Raw genomic sequence first — 27,262 nt, 5'->3', positions numbered from 1 at the left:
TTGTTGAACTGGAGATAGAGTTGAACCAAATTTCCAATTATGCGTATAACAACAGCATAGAGAAATATTCTCTCAGCGATTCATTTTTATACATTTTGCAAGTCTTCCTGCCGAAACATAATAAGCACACTAATATATAGGCTCATGTAATTAAAAAGGGCCACTGTACGGCTGATGTAATTAGCAGTTTGTTCCGGACCTGCTTCCTCAGCAAGCAACACCACCTGACATTATCCTATAAAAAACGATTCTACCACGGTGAAAAGTCACGTGATTACAGTGAAAAGTCACGTGATTACAGTGAAAAGACACGTGACTCTGACGGAAAGTTTACGTGAGGTGTAAGCTGGTTCGGAAGCCCTGCAAGTGTCAAAGCGCTTGTCAGCAAGCTGTGGGAGGTGTTGAAATCCGGGAAGCTGTATTATGCAAAAATTCGTTGCACAAAATAGCAGTATTTATAAAGGAGTATTTTAGAAGGCTTTACTTGCAGCAGCTTGAAAACTACGAAGTATTATCGGAGTGCAGTTTCAGTAGCATACTATAATAGCTCATATAAGTAGTCGCGCGCTACAAAAAACAAAAACTTCGTGAAAGGGGAGAAATGAGACTAAAATTTGAATTGTAAGTGAAAGTGAAAGTGAAAGCAGTGAGCGTATCAACTTACCACACGGCGAGTAGTGATGCGGGTGCTGGAGCTACCTCCAGATCTTCCACCCCTGACGAGCTGGGTCTCCAACATTGCGGACCTCTCCTCAGCCTCTTCTACGTCATGGATAGCCTTGCGAAGTTTGTTCTGCATAACAGCAATCTGAGCTTCCTGTAAAGAGTATTCGATTAGTGGGGCTAGTTTTTTTAATACTATTAACAATATATAACCGGGAACCTTGATGAAGAATTTGCCCTATGAAAATATCAGTAAAGTACCGAATAATATTGAATTACAGATGGGATGGAAAAGCAGAAAGACTAGAAAAGTTTACTTACGCCATCATCGATGGTTCGTCGGAGAGCCTTCATCTTGTTGTTCTGGAACTCGATCTGTCCCTGGAGTCTCTGGATGGTCTTCATGTCCTCATCAGAGTTGAATTCCTTCTCACGGATAACTCGGTCAAGGTTCTTCAGAGCATGTTGAGCATCACCTCGGGCCTTGGCCTCAGAAGAGCAGTCGTTCTCCAGCTGTCTGATCTTGATCTCCAGCTGGCTGATCTTGTTCTTGGCGGCAGAGCGAGCAGATGATTCTACTTCCTCGATCCTTGCGTTCAGGCTGAAGATGTCACTGTTGAGTTTGGCGTTTACACGTTCAAATCCAGCACGAGCATCAGCCTCACGGGTAAGGTCAGACTGAAGTTTAGAAACCATATCAGCGTGTCTCTTCACCTTCTCCTCAGCAGACATAGCTTGAGACTCGAACTCTTCGAGAGACTCTCGGAGTCCAGCAAGATCAACCTCAGCCTTCCTCTTCTGGTTGGAGATAGTGGCAATCTGTCGTTCAAGATCAGCAATGTGTGCTGCCATCTCGGACTTCTCACCCTCAGCGTTTCGGCGTGCACGATCAGCTCCATCAAGGTTGCCCTCGAGCTCCTCCTTAATGTGAGTCAGTTCACTGCATCGCTTGTCTGAGCGGACAAGGGCGGTCTTGTGGTCATCGAGAGCACGGTGAGCCTCATCAAGAGCCATGGTCATCTCCTGGACGGTCTTCTGGTGCTTTCCAATGTTGGCGTTCAGAGCGGCAATGGTCTTGTCGGCGTTTCCGAGGTCCTCGTTGAGGTTTCCAACTTCAATCTCGAGGTTCTTCTTCACCTTGAGGATATCAGCCTTAGCCTTCTCTTGGTCTTCGAGCTGCATCTTGAGCTGTTCGACCTGTCGGAGGAGTCCCTTACGGGCCTTCTCTCCCTCTTCATCAGCGTCAGCCAGCTGTCTCTCGTATGAGTTACGGATGGTGGCGATCTCCAGAGTGAGCTTGGTGCACTTGCTCTCGCTTGAGGAGACAAGGATCTCGAGCTCGTCAATGTGCTGTCTCAGCTCATCGTTCTCTCCCTCGAGTTTGCGGCGGATCTTCTCCAGCTCGTGGCTGTTGCGTCCTCCCTCAAGCTCGGCGTTCAAGTCTCTGATGTCAGCCTCGTATTTCTTGAGAGATCGGCTATGGTTCTCGATGGTAACGGTGTACTCCTCACATGTGGATTTCATGTTCAGGACGTTAGTCTGAAAAGTAAGTTTGCTTAGAAAAATATATTTCTCTTCCCAATGTCGTGTGTTAAAATATAAGCCGAAAACATTCTACAAATGTTCCGGTGATCTATAGAGCTGAGCATGTTAGAAACCATATGGAGTAAGATATAGTTAAACTTACGTTGGATTTCTGGAGTTCAATGGTGAGAGACTCGACATGGCTGCTGGCAGAGTCGTACTTGCTCTTCCATTCCAAGACGATCATGTCGATCTTCTTGCACTTCTTGTCAAGGGCGGCCAGTTCAGACCTAGTCCTCTCTAGCTCAACACCAGAATCTTCGAGTTCGTGCATAAGACGAGTCCTCATCTTGTCCAGGTTGTTGCACCTGGGTACGGGGTTTGGTTAGAACTTTGTTATTGTCAGTTTATAAAGATATAACACCAGCATGTGTGTAACCAGTATGTAACCAGTATGTAACCAGTCAGTTACCAGTCAGTAACCAGTATGTAGCCAGTATGTAACCAGTATCTAACCAGTATGTTACCAGTATCTAACCAGTATGTTACCAGTCAGTTACCAGTCAGTAACCAGTATGTAGCCAGTATGTAACCAGTCAGTTACCAGTCAGTAACCAGTATGTAGCCAGTATGTTACCAGTCAGTTACCAGTCAGTAACCAGTATGTAGCCAGTCAGTTACCAGTCAGTAACCAGTATGTAGCCAGTATGTAACCAGTCAGTTACCAGTCAGTTACCAGTCAGTAACCAGTATGTAACCAGTATGTAACCAGTATGTAACCAGTATGTAGCACTATGTGAACATAATATCATCCTCTCAGAGCTCACACACTTCTCCTTGATCAAATAGTTTCCGAATGATTTCCATATGCTATTAATATGATGTTCCCTATTCAGTTCTAACTTCTATGTCTTTTCTAGCTGAAGCCGATATAGCTGTTTTTTTACTCAATACAGTAATCTGTCTCTATTTTCTGAGTCCAACCACCAGTCACTAAAACTTTGTATGGTATTTCCCGAGTTTTCTAAGTCGGGCGCCGGACAAGCTTCTCTTTAAGGTCCTGAACGTCAACACATTGCAGGACAGGAGACATGACCATATAAGGTAAAAATATTCTCGGAATGGTGGGAGCAGTGGAAACATGGGGTGTACGGAGGTCGGCAGTTGTTGACAATGACTGTCATCGGTTGTTAGCCAGCTCACAGCTCGCATTTTTAGTGTATATTATATCTCAGAATCTGGTGGGCTATTGCTTTGCCATGTCTGGCATGGAACGGAAATGTAGGTGAAAAATTCAGGATTTCTCACGTATTGTAAAAGGTTTTTGACACTATGTAAACTGCACACTTTTTAAATACCGCACATTTGGTGACTTCGAGCTGGACTCTCAAGTAGGACAAGTATGAAATTGTTCACTTAATTAACTTACTTTGACATAGCCTCATCAGCTCGGTCTTCAGCCTCCTGGATTCGGGCAAGGAGTTTCCTCTTCTCAGCCTCAAGCTCTGTAAATATTGCTGTTTATCATCTGTACTAATTACATCGATATAACCATAGATGCAAAAAGTGGAAAATACAGGCAAAATTACGCCTTAAATTAGTTTTTTTATAACACAGTCTACAGTAACTGAAGATAAAACTAGCATAATATTGATATAACAGAATATGGCAATATAGAATATGGTCCTTACCATCGATCTTGGGCAGAGCTTCGGCCTCGAGTCGGCTCTTCCAAGACTGAATCTCGTTCTGAGCGTTAGTTAGGTTCCTGCCAAGATCGTTCTTCTCGGCGTTGATAATCTCAAGGTCGTCTCTGGCGGCCGAAAGGTCAGCAGTGGCGGCACGCAGCTGGTTGATGAGCTGGTTCTTCTGGGCGCTCTCGTCCTCAAGCTGGTTCTTCAGGTCATCAATCTGGGCACTGAGAACCTTCTTCTGCTTGGCGAGGTTGGCCTCTCTGGCCTCAGCCTCTTCCAGTCTGCCGACTGTGGCGTTGTTGTCCTTGACCAGCTTGTTGTACTTGTCGGTCAGCTCTCTAAGAGAGGCCTCGAGTGCAGCAATACGGGCGTTGGCCTCTGCGAGAGAAGCGTCAAGGCCACCGGCGTTCTTGTCGGAGGTGGCCTTGGCCTTGGCCAAGTTGTCGACCTGCTCGTTGAGGTCATTCATTTCGGACATGAAGGCCTTCTTTTCTTTTTCAGCCCTGAGTTGAATTAAGGGGTTACTAAAATGAAATGATAATTCTTTGGAGATCTTAGAAATTATTTTGAAAGACGCAAATGAACCAAACATTATATTATTGAAACTAAGTGTTCGTACAAAATATATTCTTATACGAAATGACGTAATAATTTTATTCATATATTTCTCACTTGGCTTTGTATTTCCTGAGCATATCCTCAGCATCCTCAAGTTGGTTCTGGACATCGTTGAACTTCCTCTTAGAAGCATCGGCCTGTTCTTGAGCTTCGAGTTCAGCTCCTTCCTTATCCTTTCGGAGCTTGGCGATCTCCTCCTCACGACGTCGGCACAACTCAGTCTGCAAAGAGAAAGAGATGAGTTAAAGTGCGGACAAAATATTCCCTTGTGTTGCACATGAAGAGGGAAAACTAATTTAGCAAATGATTCTAAATTTACAAAAATTTGGCACCATAGGATTACGTCAGACTAAACATGCACAAGTTTTTACTGGTTTTAAAAATCATCGGGTTTGTGCGAAATAAGCAAAAAAAGGAAGATCGAATAACGAATTATATTATTCAATTCACCAATTGTTTGTTGCTGACCATGTCAGCTGCGGAATGTCAGGATGTATGAGAGAAAAAAGAAAAATCAGAGACCGGTAACACTAGACACGATAACATTTATCAAGTACTGACTCAGCGAATCAAGAGTTACTTAAAAAAGGTTTCCTTTGCAGTAACATTCCTCAATGTTTGTTACACTCCTTACTCTCGGAGTCTTGGGAGTCAAGGTGCCATCCTCGCTAATTATACATGTGCATATTTGCATCAAACTGGACGTTCTGTTTAAAATTCAATAAACTATGATGACATGTTTGATTAAAAGTGAAATAACTTACGGCAGCGCTGTTAGCTCCACCGGCCTCCTCAATCTGATCCTCGTAGGCGGCGATCTGGGCTTCAAGCTCGTTTCTTGCCTTTTCAAGTCTCTGCTTCTGGTTTCGCTCGTTATCGAGCTCATCCTCAATGTCCTTGTTCTTCTGTCCGAGATCTTTAATCTGTCTCTGGCATTTAGTAACGTTGTTCTGTTCAGCTTCAACAGCTGCCTGTAGGCCGGAAATTTCACTTTCCTTCCTTCTGACGGTGTCCTCAGACTCGGTCTTCTGTCTAGTCATGTCATCAAGTTGTCCGAGGACTTCCTTGCATTCAGCGTCCTTCTTTCTCAGGTTCTTGTCCAGATCTGCCTTGGCTCTCTTTTCCTTGTCAAGATCCACTTTGGTCTCACCAAGCTCACTCTCAACCCTCTTCTTCTCCTTGTCAAGACGCTGTCCCTTTTCTTGAGCAGCGGCCAGCATGGATTCGGTCTCTCCCAGTCTCTTTGCGGTATCATTCAATTTGGTATCCAGTTTCTTGATCTCCTCGTCCTTTCTGGTCAACTCGTTATTTTTTTCCTTGAGTTCTGCTTCTTTTCCTTGGATATCACCACCGGCCTGAAGTGATACATTGTAAATGAATGGAACATTAGGATAAACATTTTGCCTGAATTTGTCATAAACGAACGCCTCAGCAATGGAACAAAAAATAAATGGAAACCCCAATAAAAGATTTGCACGAGCCAAAGATGTAAAAATCTTTTTTGTGTTGTTTTGTTAACAAACGAAATAATTTTTGTCGAACAACATAAAAAAACTAATACTCACGTTCTTGAGCCTTTCGCCAAGAGCGGCAAGTTCTTCCTGGACTCCGATGAGTTCAGCTTCAACTCCCCTTTTGTTCTCAGCGACGATGAAGTTGTTCTCCTCTTCCTCTTCAATTCTGTCGATCAACTCATTGTTCTCCTCCTCGAGCTCCTGCTGTTTACCTTCAAGTTTGAAGACAAGTTCCTCAGCATCAATAGCTGCCTGTCTCTCCCTCTCCAGCTCAGCTTGGATCTTCATCCTCTCTTCCTCAAGTTTCTCGTATTTCTCTTCGAGCTCCTTCTTGGCAACGGCCGTTGCAGCGGCTTCTTCCATGGCTTTCTTCATCTCTTCCTCCTTTTCTCTGATCTCGTCCTCCTGACGGGCGATGGACAGGAGAGGTTTGACCTTGGTGAAAAGCTTCCACCACGGCCAGTTCCTCAGGACGAAGTGCTGACGGATGTTTCTCTGCAGGACAACAACTCCAACCCTGAAAAAAACTATGATTTATTTCCCGAATATTTTTATGTGGAGAATAATTGCCATTCGTATTTGGGCTTTTCTACCCTGATCAAAACCGAATACTTCAAAGATGTCCAGTAGGTTAGGCAACAGGTAATAGTTTTACCTCTGTTCCATAAGCTTCATGTAGATCTTGCGGGCAATCCATCCACGAGTGAGAGCCTGGAAGGCAGAGAGGATCTGGGTAATCTTCTCGTCACGCAAATCCTCAAGTGTTCCCAAGATTCCACAACGGAAGAAGACCTTGGTGTTTCCGAATTTAGCTTGGTCATCAGTAAGCTCAAGATGAGTGATGATAAGCTGAGAAGCTTCTTTGGCCTCGATGAAGCCAGCAGGGATGGCTGAAGCGGCCAGGATCTTGTATCGCTGTACGAAGTCGGCGTAGGCAATCCTGTTGGGGAATCCAGCTCGCACAATACGGATACCTTCAAGTACACCATTACACCTGGACATTTTGAGAGTTAGAAATTACATTTATTTGCCAATGTTATTTGTACATGTTAAGTCTTATTGGGAGCACCTCATGACCGTTCAATGAATATGCATCTTTTGAGAGCAAGAATTAAAAGTTATGACTTATGAAGATAATGAAGCTGATTGATTTAGAACAAACCTGAGCTGATGAAGGATAAGTTCAGCCTGGACCTTTCCGGGGGTCTTGGTCTCGTTAGGTACCAGACAACGGATGAAATGAGGGTAGGTTGCGTGCAACATTCCCATGAGAGAGTTCAGGGACTTCCTGTGCATCATAGCCATGGTCTGGAAAGTCTTCTTCCTTTCCTTGGGTCCAGCGGGGACACAATCAGCGAACAGCTCAGCCATGAAGGGCATAGCAGATTTTCTGAACAGATCCAGACAATTGTCGTTGAGAGGATCGGAGTTCTTGGTCAACCAATCACCAACATTGTATCCGACAACACCTATATAAATACAGTATCAGCTCTATAAACCATAACTAGATACTTCAACATCTAAATACACCTAGTTTTACAAAAACGGTATTTGTTTGATGGAGATATGGTTGAATCATAAAACAATGATTCAGTAAATTTTTATTGTCAACAAAATTTGTATTGTAAAAAACCCACCAGCGTAATGGTGAATGTTGAAATGGGGTGGGTTATCCATTCCCTTGATGGACTTCATGGATGGTGTAGAGAACTTGGGGTGCTTCTTGTTATGCTGCTGGATGACCTTATCCTTGTAGGTAGTATCAGTAGCCTTGGGGAACATGCATTCCTCGTCCAACATAGGCAAGATTCCCATTGGCTTCTCCATAAGTTCAATGGAACGTTCCAGATCAAGACCGAAGTCAATGAACGCCCAGACAATTCCTTCCTTCTTGTATTCTTCCTGTTCTAGGATGAACATGTGGTGGTTGAAGAACTGTTGCAGTCTCTCGTTGGTCAAGTTAATACACAGCTGCTCGAATGTGTTGAACTGAAATAATACAGAGTGTCAGCCACCATAACCTTGACATAACGTCACAAGATAAGTTAAAGATCTCCCTTCTGAACACTACAAGAAGACAATTAGTTGTCAATTACGACTTTAAAAAAACATTAAAGAGGAAATTAAATGATGTGGAAAGACTTACGTCGAAGATCTCGAATCCAGCAATATCCAAGACACCACAGAAGTTAGCCCTAGGTTTCTTGGTATCAAGAGCCTTGTTACACTTTCCGATCAGCCACTTGAACACACGCTCGAAGATAGCCTTACACAGAGCCTTGGTGGCGAAGTAGACCTACGGGAAACCATCGTTATTTACAAATCTCCTGTTTCGCAACGTACTTGATTCACTTTGTATTTCTACTGTAATCTTAGTTTAGAAAAGTTGTTTGTTTTTGAATCTATCATTACTTTAGTTTTATCGCAATTTAAACACAAGGAAAGTGCTTAAAAAGTACCTGGTCAGAGTTCTGGGACTTGGTGACCATCTCGGATCCGACCTTTACTCTGGGTTTGAGGAGGCACTTCTGGAATTCAGCAGCGGGGATCTGAAGAAGAGCAGCTGTCTTCTCAATGTAGACTGGATTCTCGATCTCGCAACCTTCATCTCTCTTGTTCTGCTTCAGGTTGATGTTTCCGAAGAGTAGACAAGCGGACATGAGTTTGAGGATGGAGTATTTCTCGTCGTCGGAGAAGTTGAGGATAACCATAGCCTCTTCGTTCTCCTTCCACAATTCAACGTCGTCCTGTGAAGGTACTTGTACATCTCCGTTACTCAGGAACTTGTAGTTGTTTGCGTCAGGGTCGAGCAGGAAATCTGAGGTCTGCATCTCCTTGGGGGTACCCTTGAAGATCTGGTAGAAGATATGGAAGTTCCTCTCCTCGGGGTTCTGGTAGGTGAGACGAGCCTTCTCCAGCAGGTAGTACTCGATATCGGCAGAAGCCAACTTGGCGTCCTTACCGAAATGAACTCGGATGAATTTACCGAATCGAGAAGAGTTGTCGTTTCGGACGGTCTTGGCGTTACCGTAGGCCTCAAGGACGGGGTTACACATGACAACTTGGTCTTCGACGGACATTTTCTTATCTGCACCACTACCGGCAGTGGCTCCAATACTGGCGAAGTACTGGATGACTTTCTTCGTGTTCTCGGTTTTTCCCGCACCAGATTCACCAGTAATCAGGATAGACTGGTTCTCCCTGTTTTGGATCATGTCAGAGTAAGCGTTATCAGCAATAGCGAAGACGTGAGGAGGTAATTCTGTCCTCTTCTTTCCACGGTAGTTGGCGATCACAACATCTGGAATAGTTTCATGGTGAAATTAAACAATCTTTACTGAGTGCTGTATAGGTAAGGTTTAAAAATGCCTTACAGCTCAATGATGCGCAATGAATACTGGGAATATTGCTAGCAACAAGGTAATTGTGATTGTAGAGCAGAACGTACCTGTGTAGATAGGGAATCTCTTGTAGGGATTAATAGCGACACAGAAAAGACCGGAGTAGGTCTGAAAAATAAACGGAGTCAAGATACTCAACAATAAGTCACAGTTAACTCAAATCATGGTTTGTAAAGTCGATCAATTTATGCTTTCCTTATCCTGCCAATTATTAATATCAATAAGAGGTTGTTTTTACTCACGTAGATAACGTTGGCGACGTATCTGGTCTTCAAGTTATGGAGGAGACCTCCTTCGTTAAGGTAAGAGAGCAGAGACATGTCGGTACACATCTCGAACTTAGGGGGGTTCATTGGCTGGCATTCGTTGATGTTGACTGTTCGTTTCTGAGAAGAGATTAAGTAACATTTTTTCGGACTTAAACATATTTGTTTTGCAAATTTTTCCTTTATTTAATTATATTCTTAGTTATATTCTGCAATGTAGTCGAATTGAAAGCAATTAACTGAGATTCAGCCAAGCTCATAGTCATTGTTCATTTTATATCATTTTTTATATCATCGACGAAAGTGAAAATTTGTGTACCATAATTTAGTTCTAAGGCATATCTTATTAAAACTTCACCCATATTCAAATTTGTACCACATCCATGACTTAGTCTATTTCCTGATTTTAGATTCTTCGCGAGTACAGATGTTTAATAAGTACCCTTATTATTCCGATAGGCGTCGAACTCCAAGAGCTCTTAAAAATTTGCGCCTTCAATTTGCAGGATAGAGCAGGAAATTGGTGCACCGTCGTATAAGTTAACAAATCTGCTCTTTTCGAGTATTGACCCTGTATGGTCATTAGAAACACCCATAAAAGTTCGTTTTTGGTATGCGTATAGAAAATCGATACAGCTTTAAAATGAGATGTTCGGCGACCTCCTAGCTCACTCATCAGACTCAGTAGGAGTGATTATTATATACTAATATGTGATATAAGTTAGATAGGTTTTATGAACTATATAATAGGTTTTCTGTGTGTCTCTCAAGGCGGTCAAATCCCTAAAAAGCTAATTCAACTGTTATTGATTTTTAGCGATAAAATAAGTCTCATGGTTGATATTTTGGCCGTTCAAGGTCAGCAATAGTTTATTTAATTTAAAGATGTTGAGGTATTGTCCGTCTACTAAGTAGCCACTTGCATCCTAAGCTGTAAAAGAAAAAACCTTCTTGCACTGAACCCGATTATATGGCTAATTCAAACAATGTTTTATTAGTAACATTTTATAAGTTTATAGTGGCTCAAGGGCTCATATCTAGGGATAATGCATTTTTCTACCATTTCTAAAGTTTAAACGATCGGGAATTTTTAGAATATGAGAAATGTAAAAAATCTCGAATAATTGATTCGATTGAGGCTTCTACAAAAACTTTGATGAGCTTACCAACTTTTATTTATTGAAAATTGAAGAATGTCAAAATTTCCAGATTATCGACAATTCGGAAAGAATTTCAAAAGAGTTTTAACAATGCTAACACTTGCATCGCCACAAAATTGTCAAGAATGAATATTAAATATATTTTCCAGCTTTATACTTTTTGAAAGCTAGTTCAACTTTCAAGACCTTGTTTTTTGATATTCTAAAATATCCGTCCTTATCCCATTGCAAAAATATTGTGATAATATTAAATATTTTAGAAACTGTAACTCTAGCGTGACAGTATATATTTTTTTCCATCCTCACCTCGTTGGTTTCGACCAGATTAATCTGGCAGTCATCTCCTTCTTGTTTCAAGATCTCGATCTTGGCGAACCCATCATCACCGGGCACTGGAAGCCAGGCCATCTTCTTACCGGCGAAGTCATTAGACTTGTTGTTATTTGTAGGAGCGTACAAGTACTTGCAGGAATCCTCCCACGTAGCGGCCATATTGCCTGAAGGGGAACTGTTAGATTTATAAAGGAGCTGTTAGATTAATAAAACATGTGTGGGTGCAGTGGGGTTTGAGGTGAATTTAACTGGGGACTAGTTTTAATGCTGATGAGTTTTTATACTAAATAGGAGACTGTTCCGTACCCAGATTGAGTCCTTTAAAAACTTTATTATAATTCAGGAAACCTTCTGTAAGATTTGGTTTCAATATGCTGTTCAGAACACATACTTTTCTAATGACAGTTATTAGAGCTCACTAGGCTCTATATATAGGCTGAATTCTTTTATCTTAATATTTCATTAATGAGTCATAATATAGATGCTAATCATCACTAAAACTTCTATAATTGCAGAACGCTCGGAAAGTCAGATGAATCACGCAATATTCATCGGTAACATAGGTCGAAGGAGGCGAGCTGATAACATATAAATCACTTGCTGACGTACGGACAACCGCATTATATATGCAGGACAGCTTGCAAACAGTGATAATCATGCCGAAGAATAGACCTGGCCAGGTAGAAGATGTAAACATTTGAACAAATATCTGACTCAGAAGTCAGATAAGGTTGAATTGTTTAGATTGACTTACTTCCCTTGGACATGTCTACTGGTGGGCACTCGCAACCAAAAAGGTAGAAAAAATAATAATGTGCTGGTTTGGTGAGCAGGTCTTTGCTGAGAATACCTGTTGAAAGGCCGGGTCCTGTTGACAGCTCAGACCCCGTTGTTTGGTTCGGTCTAAGCCAAGCTGCAGCAGGACCTATTTTAACACATTTGGACACACTACACAGTCGGTTTCATTCGCACTTTCCGGCAAATATGTCCAATATGGCTTGTTCAGATGATCTTTTTTGGAGGAGTGTAAATTAGCGGTAGAAAGAAAGGAGTTAGTGCAGGTTGGAGGAACAATAAGATGATATCGGAGGATTGGTAGTGGTGGAAGCAAAGGCTTGAGGTGGGCCGTTGGAAGGCTTCTCTGCAGAAAGGTGGTGACACGGCCCTGCGGGCTGCACACAGTGCCGTGTTTTAAACCTGAACTGTGCAGGCTCCCCCAATCACCGGCCCTATTTACAATTACTTCCAAGTATGGGGATCACGTGATTTTCTGCTACCTCACGTGATTTACTGATATATTGACCAATAGGAAAGCTGCAAACACTTGGCTTTCCGTTTAACACCCACTTCAAGGCGACCTTCATGTTTTTCGGCAGAATTGTTAAATGTTCAGTTACAATATATGTTCCATATGAGCGGCATGTGTTCACGGTAAGTTATATAACAACGAGGTATTTTTATGCCTATTCTGGGATTTCTTAAGAACTCTAGAAAGTTGAAACTGGACCGGAATGTTAAAGTGCAATAATATAATATTTTAACTCCATTATAGTTGGACATGCGTCTCACAATTTAACCGGAATGTTAAAGTACTAATAGTTGGATGATATCTGGTTGAGAGAGACAAGGCCAATTTTCGGCGTCAACGCCATCTTCAGGCTAAAATTGCTGTTTCATTTGTCTTGTTTCATTTGTCCTTGTCTCTCCCAACCGCATATTATCCAACTATCAGTACTTTAACATTCCGGTTAAATTGTATTTAATCAGTATTTCAATCATGAGACTAATAAACAACGAACTACTCCATCATTTGATATTCCTTAACCTCGACCGGGAATGTTTAAGTGCTATAACATTAATATTTTTAATCTATTATAATGAGTCTCACAATTTAACATGACTTACAGATTATTAATTAGTAATTATCATCGGTTTAATTAGTAATAATCATCGGTTTGGTGCAACTCATTTTCAGCAAGGATATTTATATTTATTTAAATGTCATTATAATTCTGTGCTACATAGTTCAAAAAAGTAGAAAATAAAGCTAGAGATAAGAGAAAGTGCGAGTTGCTCCATCTGATTTGTACAGCAACTCACTCCACCGCAACAACAAGGAACTGTGCTACCAGCCTTTGCTGCTGACTTGATAAACCCACTCCGCATAACACGATAACCTACACAATAACCCAATAAAGAGGAATAACCAATAACCGAGCCCCTTCACTCCAGAGAAGCCAATCAGCAGCCGCACATTACAGCAATATTAATTAACCAATAGGATGTTGCGTGCAGTGTGCAGTGAAAACAGTGACACAGGATGTTTTCCAGTAGCCCGCTTCCTTTCTGTCCAGCCCATGGCTTTAACTTCGTTAGACCAACTCATTAAAAATGCTTGCTGCTATCGGTACATTTTCAGAAGTTACCATAGACTTTTTTATTGGTGAAATATTGAGACTGAAGCTTGGAAATGAGACTAACCCAAAATGTTGGAAAAGTGTCTGAATCTCTAGTTTAATGTTACCCTTCCTAACTCAGCTCATAAACCGGACCTTGGTGCATTTCAGCGACTGATAGGGCAAATATCATGTTCCTAAGTTTACGGCAGATTTCAAAATTTATCTTAGTTCTACTACTGGTTACTACTGGTTACTACTGGTTACTACTGGTTACTACTGGTTACTACTGGTTACTACTGGTTACTATTGGTTACTACTCTTATGTACTCTTCTTAAGTTTACGGCAGATTTCAAAACTTATCTTAGTTCCATATCTTAACATATTCTGAGGTGAGGGGCTGATAACATGACAGCAATTTGTGAAAAATTAAGTAGGGATAGGGACTTGAAACTTGGTATGCACAAATTCCATACATATTGAGACGTTGTGGAGAAAATATTTTAGCAACTGTTCCTTCATAAATGTTTTTATTATTTCTCAAAAATCACATTTTCTGTAGCACACCCTGTATAAATCACCTGCTGACGCTATGCAGGACAATTTGCAAACAGTAATAATAATACCAGGGAATAGACTTAGACATGTAGAAATAGGTGTACATTTGAACAAACAGCTGACCAAGAGTTGAAATGGTTAGTTCTACTTACTTTTCTTCTCCTCCGCAGCAGACATCTTGGTTTATGATTAGAACTCGCAACAAAAAAGGTAAATAAAATAATGGGCTTGTTTGGTGAGTAGGCTCGGTTTTGTTAAATTTATAATTAGGGTTAGGTCTTTTAGTTAATTTGATGGGCGTGTAACTAGTAAACGAGGTTTTAGCCCCCATTTTAATTGAAAATAATCTGCTTGTACCTTTCAAGTTATTAAGTGTTAATTTATCTGCAAGCTAACGCCTAGCGTAATATCATTTAAAACAGCATCACCGAAGTGGAGATATATTTCTGACATGAAGCCTTTCATTTTATTGATTCTTCAGATTACTACTGGCTGCTACTGGTTGCTACTGGTTGCTACTGGTTACTACTGGTTGCTACTGGTTGCTACTGGTTGATACTGGTTGCTACTGGTTGCTACTGGTTATTATTGGTTAATACTGGTTGATACTGGTTGCTACTGGTTACTACTGGTTGCTACTGGTTACTACTGGTTGCTACTGGTTGCTACTGGTTGCTACTGGTTATTATTGGTTACTACTGGTTGATACTGATTGCTACTGGTTACTACTGGTTGATACTGGTTGCTACTGGTTGCTACTGGTTGCTACTGGTTGATACTGGTTACTACTGGTTGATACTGGTTGCTACTGGTTGCTACTGGTTGCTACTGGTTACTATTGGTTACTACTGGTTGATACTGGTTGCTACTGGTTACTACTGGTTGATACTGGTTACTACTGGTTGCTACTGGTTGCTACTGGTTGCAGTTGCGGGTGGCAGAGGATAGGGAAATAACATAAAGAGTGAGATATGGTAACATCAGTCACATTTACTTACTTTTTGCCTGAGACATGTTGGTTGATGCCAGTAGCTGAAAAGTTCACTCGCAACCAAAAAGGTAAATAAAATAATGGGCTGGCTTGGTAGCCAAGTTCCTTATATCTGTCATTCTGTCGTTAGACTAATTGACAGTTTTGCTCTTTTGAGTGGGTCTATGATAATTTGTTAGCCAATAGAGCTAGCTTGGTAGTCATTAGAGCTCTATCGGTAGTTGTACGAACTTGCTTGGTAGTTATTAGAGGTAGGTAGGTAGGTCAGGAGCGGAATAATTTTGTTGAAACAGCCCATGTTGAAGTTTAGTAAAGTAGTTCTGGTGGAATAGTGAAGCACCATAAACTATGTGGCAGGTGACTGCTGTTTGCAGTCCGATTGGTAGTGATTTCTCAGCTGGTTGCTGACAAGTTTCTAGCGATGTTAAATTTATCGCAGAGCAAAAGTTGTCTTGAAGTAATTAAAATACTTGCAATTACTCTAACATTTGTAAACGGTGCATGCAAATAAATTTTCACTCCCAAAAATAGCAATTTCTTAGATCAACCAAGTGCCTATCACTATGGTTACTAGCTTTCAAGTGACAATAACTGCGCTGTTTTTAATCACACTAATTTTCCTGACTGTACGAACATATAAATATAAATGTCATATAAAAACATTATCCTCAAAAACCGATCAACAATCAGCTTTGTTCCTTTCTTACAAGCTGGTAATGTCATTATGTGATCCTCAGAAACTTAGCAAACCGTTTAGTTATCTTTTGAAATCTCTATCTAGTCACATGCTTACTGTCTGGTGCTCATTCTTCTTCAATAGGTATATCTGGTCCAAGCATAAAATGGAAAATATAGGGCCTGTATGACGTATTGATTGCTGTGAAATTGAAAGTTTGTAAAATTGAAAGTTTGTTGCTGTACTGAAGTTTGTAAAATTGAAGTTTGTTTTATTGAAGTTTGCTCTCTTAAAGTTTGTTTTATGAGTTCTTTTTTCCATCCTGCAGTACAGAAAGAAGTACGTCTCTCCTCTGAACCACAGGATGGAAACGATTTTAATAATGTTTCAACATAGTTTTAGTTTTACTTTGGGTTGGAGGAAGATATCAGTACAGCAGTGGCTTTTCAGATCCTGCGGACGTCTGCAATCCAACATTCTTATTTAGGTAGTTTTTCGAATTAAAAAACTGTATTATTTCATCATTGTTCTTTTAAAGATTGTTTTATTGTGAGAGAAGAATGTAAACTACTAGGCTAGCTTTAAACTATCCATGTAAAATTCCTTGTCCAAATATTTTGCTTACGCAGAATAATTAAGGACACTGTGGAACTAAATACCGGTTATCCAACGTCTCAATCCGTGTAATTAATAAATATTCGGCCTTTGAATTATCTAAAGTAAATATTTGTGTAGTTAGTTAGCGTTTTGGACGCTATTTTTTCTAAGCAATTATATTAATTAACAACTTAATTGATTAATTTGTCTAGTTTATGAATTATATGTATTCAGGTCTGTAGAATCAAGTTGAAACTGACATCTTATTGGGGAATAATTAGTAAAGTAATATGAAAAAACGAGCCACGCCCATATTTGGTCCAAATTAGGCCCAATTTAGCCAAATACCCTGAACATGCCCAGAAACCAGATTTTAGGTGCTTTACTTGTAGCTAGTGGTCCCCTGAACTCGTATATGAATTTTCATCAAGATTGGACAAAAAATGACTGAGTTATGAGCCAAAAACCATATGACCATATTTGAAACCCTATTGAGTTCTATTGTTTTGAGCGAAATCAGTTTCGCAAATATTGCGAACTGAGATATGGGCGATTTTGTTCATTTTTTGCGATTATTTGAACACAGAATCCACAGTTAGGTAGATACTGAGCTGATAATCATAGATAATGTGTAGTATAGACTTACCTTTCATATAAAGTTGGTTTCATTAAAAAATATTGATATTTGGCCAATTTATGGGCCAAAATTGATTAAATTTGGTGCGTATGCTTAAATATGGTCATATGCTTTTTGGCTCATAACTCAGTCATTTTTTGTCCAATCTTGATGAAAATTCATTACGACTTCAGGGGACCACTAGCTACAAGTAGAGCACCTAAAATATGGTTTCTGGGCATGTTCAGGGTATTTGGTTAAATTGGGCCTAATTTGGACCAAATATAGGCGTGGCTGTCCCGCGGGCACCGTTTGGCGGTTGGGGTCCAGGACCCCCTCAAAAGTTCGGTCACCGGTCCTAGTTTGTCGGACAACTGCTATCTCGAAACCAAGTTTTACAAAAAAAATCAGTTACTACTGGTTACTACTGGTTACTACTGGTTACTACTGGTTACTACTGGTTACTATTGGTTACTATTGGTTACTATTGGTTACTACTGGTTACTACTGGTTAAAATTAATTTCTTGTGGTTGTGGTTGTCTATAAATATTAATTTTTCAGGCCGATACATGAAATATGATCAAATATGGATTTTTGTAAGTCAAATATGCTTATAAAAAATTATGCTCACGCTGATGCTAAAGTCGAAAAAGATTATAAATGTTTATTTTTTGGAGAGTTAAAATTTGATTAAAAAGAATAAACATGACACTTAAATGTTAACCAATGATTATTTTAATTCATCATGCTGATCATTCAATTTATGACATGAAAGGTATGATCAGCATGATAAACATAATTGTTAATATTTATTCAGCAACAACGTGTACATACCCTTCCATGCTGAATAGTCGATTTCGGGTTCGGGTTCTTCCGCCATGGTTCCTGAATAAATGTTTGGTTATTAAAATGTAAAATACGTATCAATGAGCCAATTCATTTTTGATGAAATAATGTTACCAAAAATAAATTGCGTATTCGTTTGGTCCTTGCCTCAGCATAATTGGTAACTATTTGTCACGTTTTTTCGATTGGTAACTATTTGTCACGTTCTTTCATATTTAAAAAGAGTTTTTAAAAACACTATAATATCACAAATAATTTGAAAATATGAGTATTACGTAAAAATGTCGATACGTTATTCAGCTATTTATTTCCATTAGAATCTGTCTTCACTGAGTCTATTCAGAAACAATCAGAAATTTGAATGAAAGAACTATCAAATCATGAATCTCTATAACACTACACGAATCCACCAAATTATATGTCGCGTGTTAAAGAAAACTCCTGTCACCTCTAATCATATCTCCGTTCGCCGCGGATCAAAAACAGTTCCCTATCATCAACGGCTAAAAATTTAATGAAAACCATGTTGAGATGCTTAATCATCCACCGATAAATCATGTTTTAATTGATTTAAATAAGTAAGCAAATAACTTGTCACTATTTAGCACTTTGCTGGTTACAATATAAACATGGACATGAGACGCCAAAATAGCTTATTCACTGATTTGGGACTAGAAGGATAAACCATTATAAAAGAGGGCTGGTTATTTACCCGCAGGATCAGGGCGGTATGATAAAAATGCTCAATGTGTTTCCCACGCTGTGTTTTAAACAACAGTTTCTTATTGAGCTGTGAACATTCCCACAAATATTAAAAGTTGGAGAAGCGATCTCATAAATGAGGATGGAGTAGATGAGAACCGCGCTTATTTTAAAGTATTGGGTCTGAAAATCTTAATAATCTCACCAAAATTGACCCAAACTGTCTGACTACCGTAACTTCGTTTTTTGTTGGAAAAATGTAATACTATGTCGGCTATTCGATCACTGTAAGATTAAACAACAACAACAAAAACAGGACATACTTTATACCATGCAGTATTATGCGCAGTTTAATAAAGATAGAGGTAACATATTGAAAAGTAAACTTACATTTCTAAAATTAAGTTAAAACAAAAATGATTAGAGGTCCTAGGGAAGCCTAAATGTCAGGATCAACTTGTAGGGTAATAATTTATAGATTTACAGTGCTTCTTATTTTCTGCTCTAATTAAAAAATGCAGTCTAAATATCTCGAGTAGTCTGATACAGATATCGCAAGTAGCTTCAATTGAAATTGAAAAGCGATATCGAAATTAAACCATTAGAGAGCACTTATTTGGAGTGATATGTCACATCCCACCGAGCAGTTTATCACATCGAACAGAGCAGTGTGACAGCTGGAGCCACAATTTTACAAGCTGTGGTGAGAGGACACTTTCCCACTCACGCCCTGTCAGACAACTTAAATATAGTTAAGTGTTAACGTATTCGCGGATGAGGCGCGCAATGACAACTAATAAATCTCCGGAGTGACTGATTTTTATAACAACGCAACATGGCGGCCAGAGCTCAGGGATTGGAGGGAGGAATGGCACGTGACGTTGGGGAGCTCAATCTGCGCAAAGTTGCAAATTAGAAGGGAAGCACTTAAAACATCCCTGTAATTTAGTAGTATAAAATATGTCGGTTTGCTTCACAGGGCCTGGCCCGGGCTGAGCAGTGTAATACTTCATGGTTTGCTAATTCGTCGTCGAAAGGTTGACAAGATGATTAGGACTGGAGACAAGAGGACCCAGTGAGCGTGGGATCCCAACTGTAACTCATCTTCAGAGAGTCAGAGGTATTATGCATCACGCAGCCCGCTCGCGAGGTAAACTCTACGTGGTGGACATTCATGCTGTTCGTTGAGCAATTACGCTATTCTTACGTAATACACTCAGAAATTTTGACATTTCAATATTCTAAACCCGAATTTAGTCTATGTAATAAGCGCCATGAGTTGGCACAGAATTTTTTGTCTCTGATTTTGATAAATTTGGTACCAAAAGTTGCCTTTAACTGTGAATAATGAAAATTCACCGTGTAGCACGATTCGTTGAGATGTATGTGGGCCTCCTGTGCATTGTAAAAGTGTACTGTGGACGAAAAATGGTTAATTTATTGCTTAAAATGCCTATAACTCCTAAAATATTGAATATTTTGAAATAATTCTTACAGAATCGTAATGAGCTTAATCAGACGCAACTTTTGGTACCAAAATTATAATATTTAAAGCACCAAATTTTTCGAAAATTTGTTCAAAATTTTACACAAGGGGGGACCCTTGTGTTCAGATTAAAAACTTTTGGAAAAAAAATTCCTTTAAATCTTAAAATATTAGTACTAAAAGTTTCGTCTCGATGAGCTGATTACGATACCATAATAACTATGGTGATAATAATTTAAAATGTGAAAGTTATAGGCCAAAAACTAAAAATTTGCGCGAAAAAAGCACGCGCGGCGAACAAGCGCCGTGTAGCATTTCTTCCGAAAATTGCTACACGGTGGATTTATTTTATTCACATTTTTAGACAACTTTTGGTACCAAATTTATCGAAATCGGAGAAAAAAAGTTCTGTGCTCGCGCTTGGCGCTTATTACACTGACTAATTAGAGTCTCATGTTTGATGTTTGTCAATAAGAAATGCTTTCACTGGAGGTTTTTGAGAAGGAGAAGAGTATTTAAACGCGTTAACTGGGCTATGTAGCGCGTTAGCTGGGGTATGAACTATGTAGATTAGTAGATTATCGAGTAAGGGACGCTAGTTTTGCAGGTTATTATAACTGTTCCGTATCGTGTTGCACTAGTCACGGTTAGGCTCGTCTGATCAGTGCAGACTGCCCAGAAAACTGTTATTATTGAAGTCGAGAAGCGTTCAGCACAACTAAAACTGTGACAGTGAACTCAGAGTTTTATTTTTTAAAGTTAAGTTATTTGGATGGTAAAATCCGGCTTATTTGGGTCTCCAGTCTTCATTATAGGCAGTGTTCTGGGCACATGTTTAGTGCTGAAATATCTTAATCCTTACATGTGCTTTACTGTCACGTTTTTCTAAAAGTGCGCTGATCTACACTGTAATATATACCAATCTGTAAGTATGTAGTACTCATGGGACTTTTAAACAGTGAAATACTAATTAGCTTCTCTGCATATCTTTCTAATTTATTGATCAATGTAAAATCCAATTTCACGGACTTGTGCCTAGAGCTGATAAGTTCTCGAATTCGTCTACATGACTTAAGTTTCTAATTTTAACAAATCTTAATTGCTGATCATCAACAAGCAAGAATAAATGAAGACAAAACCTGTCGAGTGACTTATTTGAGTTAAACATAATCATTAATTACCAGTCTTCAATTTATTAAACCATAACTATAGTTAAATTCATTAACTAGACGATAAATTTACTTTTGATCGTTCAAAGAGTAGCATGAATTGCCAATTGAATTATATTAATTACATTAAATTTACTCCATAAGGTTAAACCGCCGACGGAAATTAAAACATGGTTAGAATTTTTATCCATACGTTATACACGATAAAAACATAGATATGAAAATTATTCTCCAAATTTTATCAAGATTTACTAAAATGTATAATGCAATATCAAATTTTAGCTCACTAGGAAAACATTGTGACAATCATCAGCGACACAAAAATATATTACGAAGAAGCAGGTCATTGGGCACTGACAGAAAATTGTGAATAGTGTCAGTGACATTTGTCGCGCTGAGATTCTTGATTTTAAAATTTTGTACAGACTTATAGTAATACAAAAAATAACAAAAACAATAATGCTTCAAATCTTGATTCATTCGACTTAACTAGACAAATTAGAATCTTTAACAATATCCGATAGGTACGGCCGGGTGGGTACTCACGCTACGTATCGCTATCTGCTGATACTCCAGCCAGCTTCTTTAAATTTAGGTGGTCCCATTAATTAATTTACCAATCTAATAGGACCTTATTAAAGCTGCGAACTTAAGAATACTGGGGAGCCCTGTCGTCAACTTATTAAAGTTAATAGAGCCAATAAAGGATTGCTACTATACAAGTGTATAGTAACAGTGTGCAGCTTTCACTTGCAATTAGGGCATATTTTGGGAGCTGCGCTGAACCGCTAGGGATAACTAATCGGGTTTACTTGGATCTAAAGGAATGCAATGGGTGCCTAATGGGTGCCTAATGGGTGCCTAATGGGTGCCTAATGGGTGCCTAATGGGTGCCTAATGGGTGCCTAATGGGCGCCTAATGGGTGCCTAATGGGTGCCTAATGGGTGCCTAATGGGTGCCTAATGGGTGCCTAATGGGTGCCTAATGGGTGCCTAATGGGTGCCTAATGGGTGCCTAATGGGTGCCTAATGGGTGCCTAATGGGTGCCTAATGGGTGCCTAATGGGTGCCTAATGGGTGCCTAATGGGTGCCTAATGGGCGCATAATGGGTACCTAATGGGTGCCTAATGGGTACCTAATGGGTGCCTAATGGGTGCCTAATGGGCGCCTAATGGGTGCCTTATGGGTGCAATGGGTGCAATGGGTGCAATGGGTGCAATGGGTGCAATGGGTGCAATGGGTGCAATAGGTGCAATGGGTGCAATGGGTGCAATGGGTGCAATGGGTGCAATGGGTGCAATGGGTGCAATAAGTGCAATGGGTGCAATGGGTGCAATGGTTGCAATGAGTGCAATGGGTGCAATGGGTGCAATGGGTGCAATGGGTGCGATGGGTGCCTAATGGGTGCAATGGGTGTAATGAGCAGGGACCCAAGCAAAAAGACAAATTAAGCCTACAAAGAAGGTAAAGGTTAAGCTGCAAAGAAGAAACGTATTTATCACAATACTACTGATGATGAATCAACTAATCAAGGACTTACCCGGGTACCCCGGTCCAGGCTATAATATTCATAAACATAGAGATTTGGCGGAATGACAGGCTGAGCGCCGCCCAGTAAATTAAGGACCGAATGTTTTAAATGAAATTTGACGAGTCCGCTTAAAATTTTCAACAGAATGTCAAATTGCGTTATTTCAAAATAGTAATCTTTTGGGAAAATTTGCATAATATTATTATTGATAATCGGTATTTTCCGCTAAATTATTCGCGAAATAACTACGAATAACAAAAACTACGAATTTTACGAATATCAAAATGTTTTAACCAAATTTTTCAATTTGAGGCGAGTGGCAGTGTAAATTATGGAAAGGGGGGCTACAGATATGATATAAAAAACGATGCAGATACCTTTGAAACTTTTTACTTTCAAAGTGCACAAAAAAAGCACGCGGGGCCGGGGAAGGGAACTGCTATCATTTTAATAACAGAGACACAAAAAATGGAGAGAGAAAAGAAAATGAATTATTCACTCCAGAACTGGGAGTCTCGTTTTTAATAGACTCATGACTGCGGTATAAGCCACGCGATTGCAGTTCTCAAAAGATGGTCGCACAGCCCGCGTTACCATGGGAACAGGCCGGTTGCCCGGCGCCCAATGAGGAGCTCTGTTGTCTGAGGAAGTGACTGTCAGGTGACCCCCCTCAACGGAACCTTCTACCCTCCGTTTCTAACGAACAGCTAATTAAACGCTAATTGTGGCTAATTTAGAACGCGTTTAAGTTGCGGTAAGGATGTTCCCAATAAAATAATATGCGAATGTCAAGCATTAAATTTGCTTTCTGAGCGGACACCGTTATATATAGTGTGACAGCTAGTTGTGAAGAATTTAAGGGAGCATTTTAAGGTGTCTCAACATTTACCACCAGAGCTGCAGCGGGCCTGTTTTATTTGGGACATGCACGTGGGTTACTGGGCGGCGCTCAGCCTGTCATTCCACCGAATCTCTATTTTTAACAAATTAGCCTGGGGTCCCCGGTCCCCAGGTAAGCACGTGGGGCCTGAGTTTACAAACGGGGCAGTAACTTTCAGTGTAATTAAATAATAATTATCTTTTGAGTACAGCTGTGACAGGTGGATATTGGATAATAACACTAGTATTTTACTGTTAAGTACAGGCTAAATATACCTCGTTTAATCAGCCTTAGGTTTATGCAATTATTAGGAGAGTAGAAGGCATGGAGAGGTTGTGCGTTGTAAAGATAGAAAGATAGCGAGGGGGAGTAGCTTTGTGAGGAGTATAACTATAATTTTTAAGGCATGGAGAGGTTGTGCGTTGTAAAGATAGAAAGAAAGCGAGGGGGAGCAGCGTTGTGAGGAGTATAAGGCATGGAGAGGTTGTGCGTTGTAATTGTAAAGATAGAAAGATACCGAAGGGGAGCAGCTTTGTGAGGAGTATAATATTAATAGGCATGGAGAGGTTGTGCGTTGTAAAGATACCGACGGGAGCAGCGTTGTGAGGAGTATAAGGCATGGAGAGGTTGTGCGTTGTAAAGATAGATAGATAGTGATACCGATCAGGGGAGCAGCGTTGTGAGGAGTGTAAGGCATGGACAGGTTGTGCGTTGTAAAGATAGAAATATACCGATCAGGGGAGCAGCGTTGTGAGGAGTATAAGGCATGGACAGGTTGTGCGTTGTAAAGATAGAAAGATACAGAGGGGGAGCAGCGTTGTGAGGAGTATAAGGCATGGAGAGGTTGTGCGTTGTAAAGATAGATAGATACCGAGGGGGAGCAGCGTTGTGAGGAGTATAAGGCATGGAGAGGTTGTGCGTTGTAATTGTAAAGATAGATAGATACCGAAGGGGAGCAGCGTTGTGAGGAGTAGAAGGCATGGAGAGGTTGTGCGTTGTAATTGTAAAGATAGAAAGATACCGAGGGGGAGCAGCGTTGTGAGGAAAGGGTCACAAATTACAACATATCCCTCAACATAATCATTCCTCACGTTCAAGTTTTATATTGTATTAATGAATGTGCTGAAGTTTATTATTATTTCTACAGGAATCCGCCAAAGACGAAACCTCTCAAAGCTGAGCATCTAACAAGAGTTTAAAGTTAGAACAACCTTTCTTTGATTTTGACACTCGGCTGTTCCACCTGCATAGTTTTACAAATTTTGAAGATTACTGACTTAGAAGTATAGTTAAAAGCATGGAACAATTTCAAGTTACCTTATCGAACAGACTTTGACTTTTCAGAAATTTTTACTAGCTTAAGCTAGGCTCTATTTCGGGAAGTAAAAGAGTCCAAATCAAAATGTTCGGGAAATCAACTTTGCAAATTATCCCTGGAGCAAGTCACTCAGCCATCAAATATTTCTAAGTTAATTTAAACGGACATAAATATGAACGCGATATGACTTCCAGCGTCCACATAATGATATAAATGCCCGTCCAAATAAAGTTCGATAAGGTATATATACCTTATATATAAGTTTTACCTTATATATAAGTTATACCTTATATATAAGTTTTACAAGCGTAGTACTAAATTACTTTTTCACTGGAACTATAAGCGGCTTTTATAAAATAATTTACTCGCCAATGCGCTGTCGTGTGGCTTGGATTTTTACCGTTTCGTAACCAAATAAAACGGTCCCACCGAAACCCTAACAACAACCCTAACTACAACTACAAGTATTACCTCGAAGCTAATCACAACCCTTAAAATAACTCGAGCCCTTAACAATCAAATTCGTTTTTTTACCGTTTAGACTAGCCTGTCATATATGTGGCTAAAACTGTTTTTTGCTCATACAACTCCTCGGGGAAGCGTTTTAACTTAATGGTAAACTTTTTAATTTCAGTTAATTGCAATTTTTATCAATATCATCGGACTAAGCTATACCATATATATCATTCTATCATTGGATCAATGAAAAACAAGTTATTATAAAATTTAAATATTCTAAATATCATAGTATGGCACTTTTTCACTTTCTTGATGTACGGTTCCTCGTTCATTCCATCGTAGTTACTATTAATCTACCTCCACATCTTCTAGAATCTAGATCTCTTACAACTGGTTGTTTATCCAACTCGTAGTTGTACCGGGTAATGAACGATATCAACTGCTCTACCGGAGATACTAGAATGCCTGAAGTACAACTTGAGCCTTATCTCTAGCCCCACACTTGGCAAAGGCTACCTTCGATGGTTCATGTCAACGACGATACCTTCTACTCTTCTACCATACCAACCATCTCGATGATATTCATATAAAATTCGGAAACCGGGATATCTCGGTCTCCCGAGCTAGGGATATGGCCGACGTACCTTCATACCTCATCTGCACAGCATTTAACATTTTGAATGCCTAACGACTGCTTTTCAGTTTCTTTCTTGTTGTATGAAACATTATTTACAAATTATCTGTTAAAATTGAAAAAAATATGAATAAATTCAGATTTTTAATGGTTTTGAACTCCTTCGAGCGTTCATTTCAATGTCCGTTTAACATTATGTCCGTTCACATAATGTCCGTTCAAATAAAGTCCGATAAGGTAGATAACTTTTTTAAATAAAAAGGACGACCATGAGTGGTTGCAACTTACTTTATGAATCAAAGTATTTTGGAACGCTAATTGCGAATAACCCGACATGCAGAAATAGAATTAAAATGATTCCCTGACGAGTTATCAGCGAAAAATTGTTTTGATCACGTTATATGGTCAGGAAAAATTTATTGTTAGGGTTTTAGCACATGCTCGATTTAGATAATGGGTTGGTGTTAGGACTTGGGTTCAAGATAGGGGTTTGGATTTTCCGTTAGAGCTATCTGGAGAACGTCACATGATAGTCTAGTGTTGAGTGATTAATCATCATCCTCAAGTTTACTTTCATTTCGTAGAATACCAAATTTTATGCTATTAAAACGCTCGTTCGAAGCTGAGGTTTCAATATAATAATGTTACTTTGTATTGTAGTCTTATCAAACCTTAATAACACAATAAGTAACAATATCATCAAAAACAATCTCGGAGTCTTTAACCTGATAACTTGGTAACTTTGTAACCTGGTAACCTGATAACCTGGTAACCTGATAGTCTCGCTTAGAGTATGAAAAGGAAAGTGCCCCCCCCCCCCCCCTGCAATCGCAGAAGGGACCATTGGGGACATCATCATTCTGCGTTCATTTGAATTCGTATCATTGTCATCTACTCCAGACACCTGCTTATAAATTAGTAATAGTAGATTGTTATAGAAAGTAACTACTAAAAAGGGAAATTAACTACAAATGTTATAACTAGGGTTCTGATCAAAACACAGACCAGCCACTACTGCAAGAACGAGCTGTTCTAGCTGCTAACGAGGTTTATAGTACAGTAAAACCCCGATTTTCCGCGGAGTTTGGGGAAAAGGAAAAATTTGCGGTAAATCAGGGTCCGCGATAAAACAGATTTTTGTTTGTTTACAATATGCAAGTTTGGGGGAAGGAAATGGCTGCGGTACAACTAAATCGGGGTTTGCGGTAAATGTGGGCGCGGTAAATG

The 27,262-nt window shown here is 39.8% G+C and overlaps 2 protein-coding genes across 2 annotated transcripts in view; both read right to left on the bottom strand.

Moving 5' to 3' along the window:
* Positions 1–27,262, bottom strand: part of LOC134812866 (uncharacterized) — a 912,489-nt gene that overhangs the window by 280,698 nt on the left and 604,529 nt on the right. The window lies entirely within an intron of this gene.
* LOC134813551 (myosin heavy chain, striated muscle-like) overlaps positions 1–27,262 on the bottom strand; it is a 76,240-nt gene that overhangs the window by 1,164 nt on the left and 47,814 nt on the right. Inside the window, exons 2-18 of the mRNA XM_063821381.1 lie at positions 17,844–17,896; positions 11,147–11,337; positions 9,657–9,800; positions 9,462–9,522; positions 8,473–9,314; positions 8,160–8,309; positions 7,651–8,002; positions 7,176–7,482; positions 6,669–7,007; positions 6,065–6,530; positions 5,264–5,854; positions 4,554–4,720; positions 3,879–4,384; positions 3,617–3,692; positions 2,351–2,555; positions 985–2,202; positions 665–817 (exon numbers count right to left, since the gene is read on the bottom strand). Of these exons, the coding sequence (XP_063677451.1) occupies positions 665–817; positions 985–2,202; positions 2,351–2,555; positions 3,617–3,692; positions 3,879–4,384; positions 4,554–4,720; positions 5,264–5,854; positions 6,065–6,530; positions 6,669–7,007; positions 7,176–7,482; positions 7,651–8,002; positions 8,160–8,309; positions 8,473–9,314; positions 9,462–9,522; positions 9,657–9,800; positions 11,147–11,337; positions 17,844–17,889 (5,814 nt within the window). The 5' untranslated portion in view covers positions 17,890–17,896. The remainder of the gene's footprint in view (positions 1–664; positions 818–984; positions 2,203–2,350; positions 2,556–3,616; positions 3,693–3,878; positions 4,385–4,553; positions 4,721–5,263; positions 5,855–6,064; positions 6,531–6,668; positions 7,008–7,175; positions 7,483–7,650; positions 8,003–8,159; positions 8,310–8,472; positions 9,315–9,461; positions 9,523–9,656; positions 9,801–11,146; positions 11,338–17,843; positions 17,897–27,262) is intronic.

Source organism: Bolinopsis microptera, chromosome 3 (assembly GCF_026151205.1).
Source record: "Bolinopsis microptera isolate Bmic1 chromosome 3, MBARI_Bmic_1.0, whole genome shotgun sequence".
Taxonomy (NCBI): Eukaryota; Metazoa; Ctenophora; class Tentaculata; order Lobata; family Bolinopsidae; genus Bolinopsis; species Bolinopsis microptera.
This window is presented reverse-complemented; position numbering and strand designations above follow the sequence as displayed.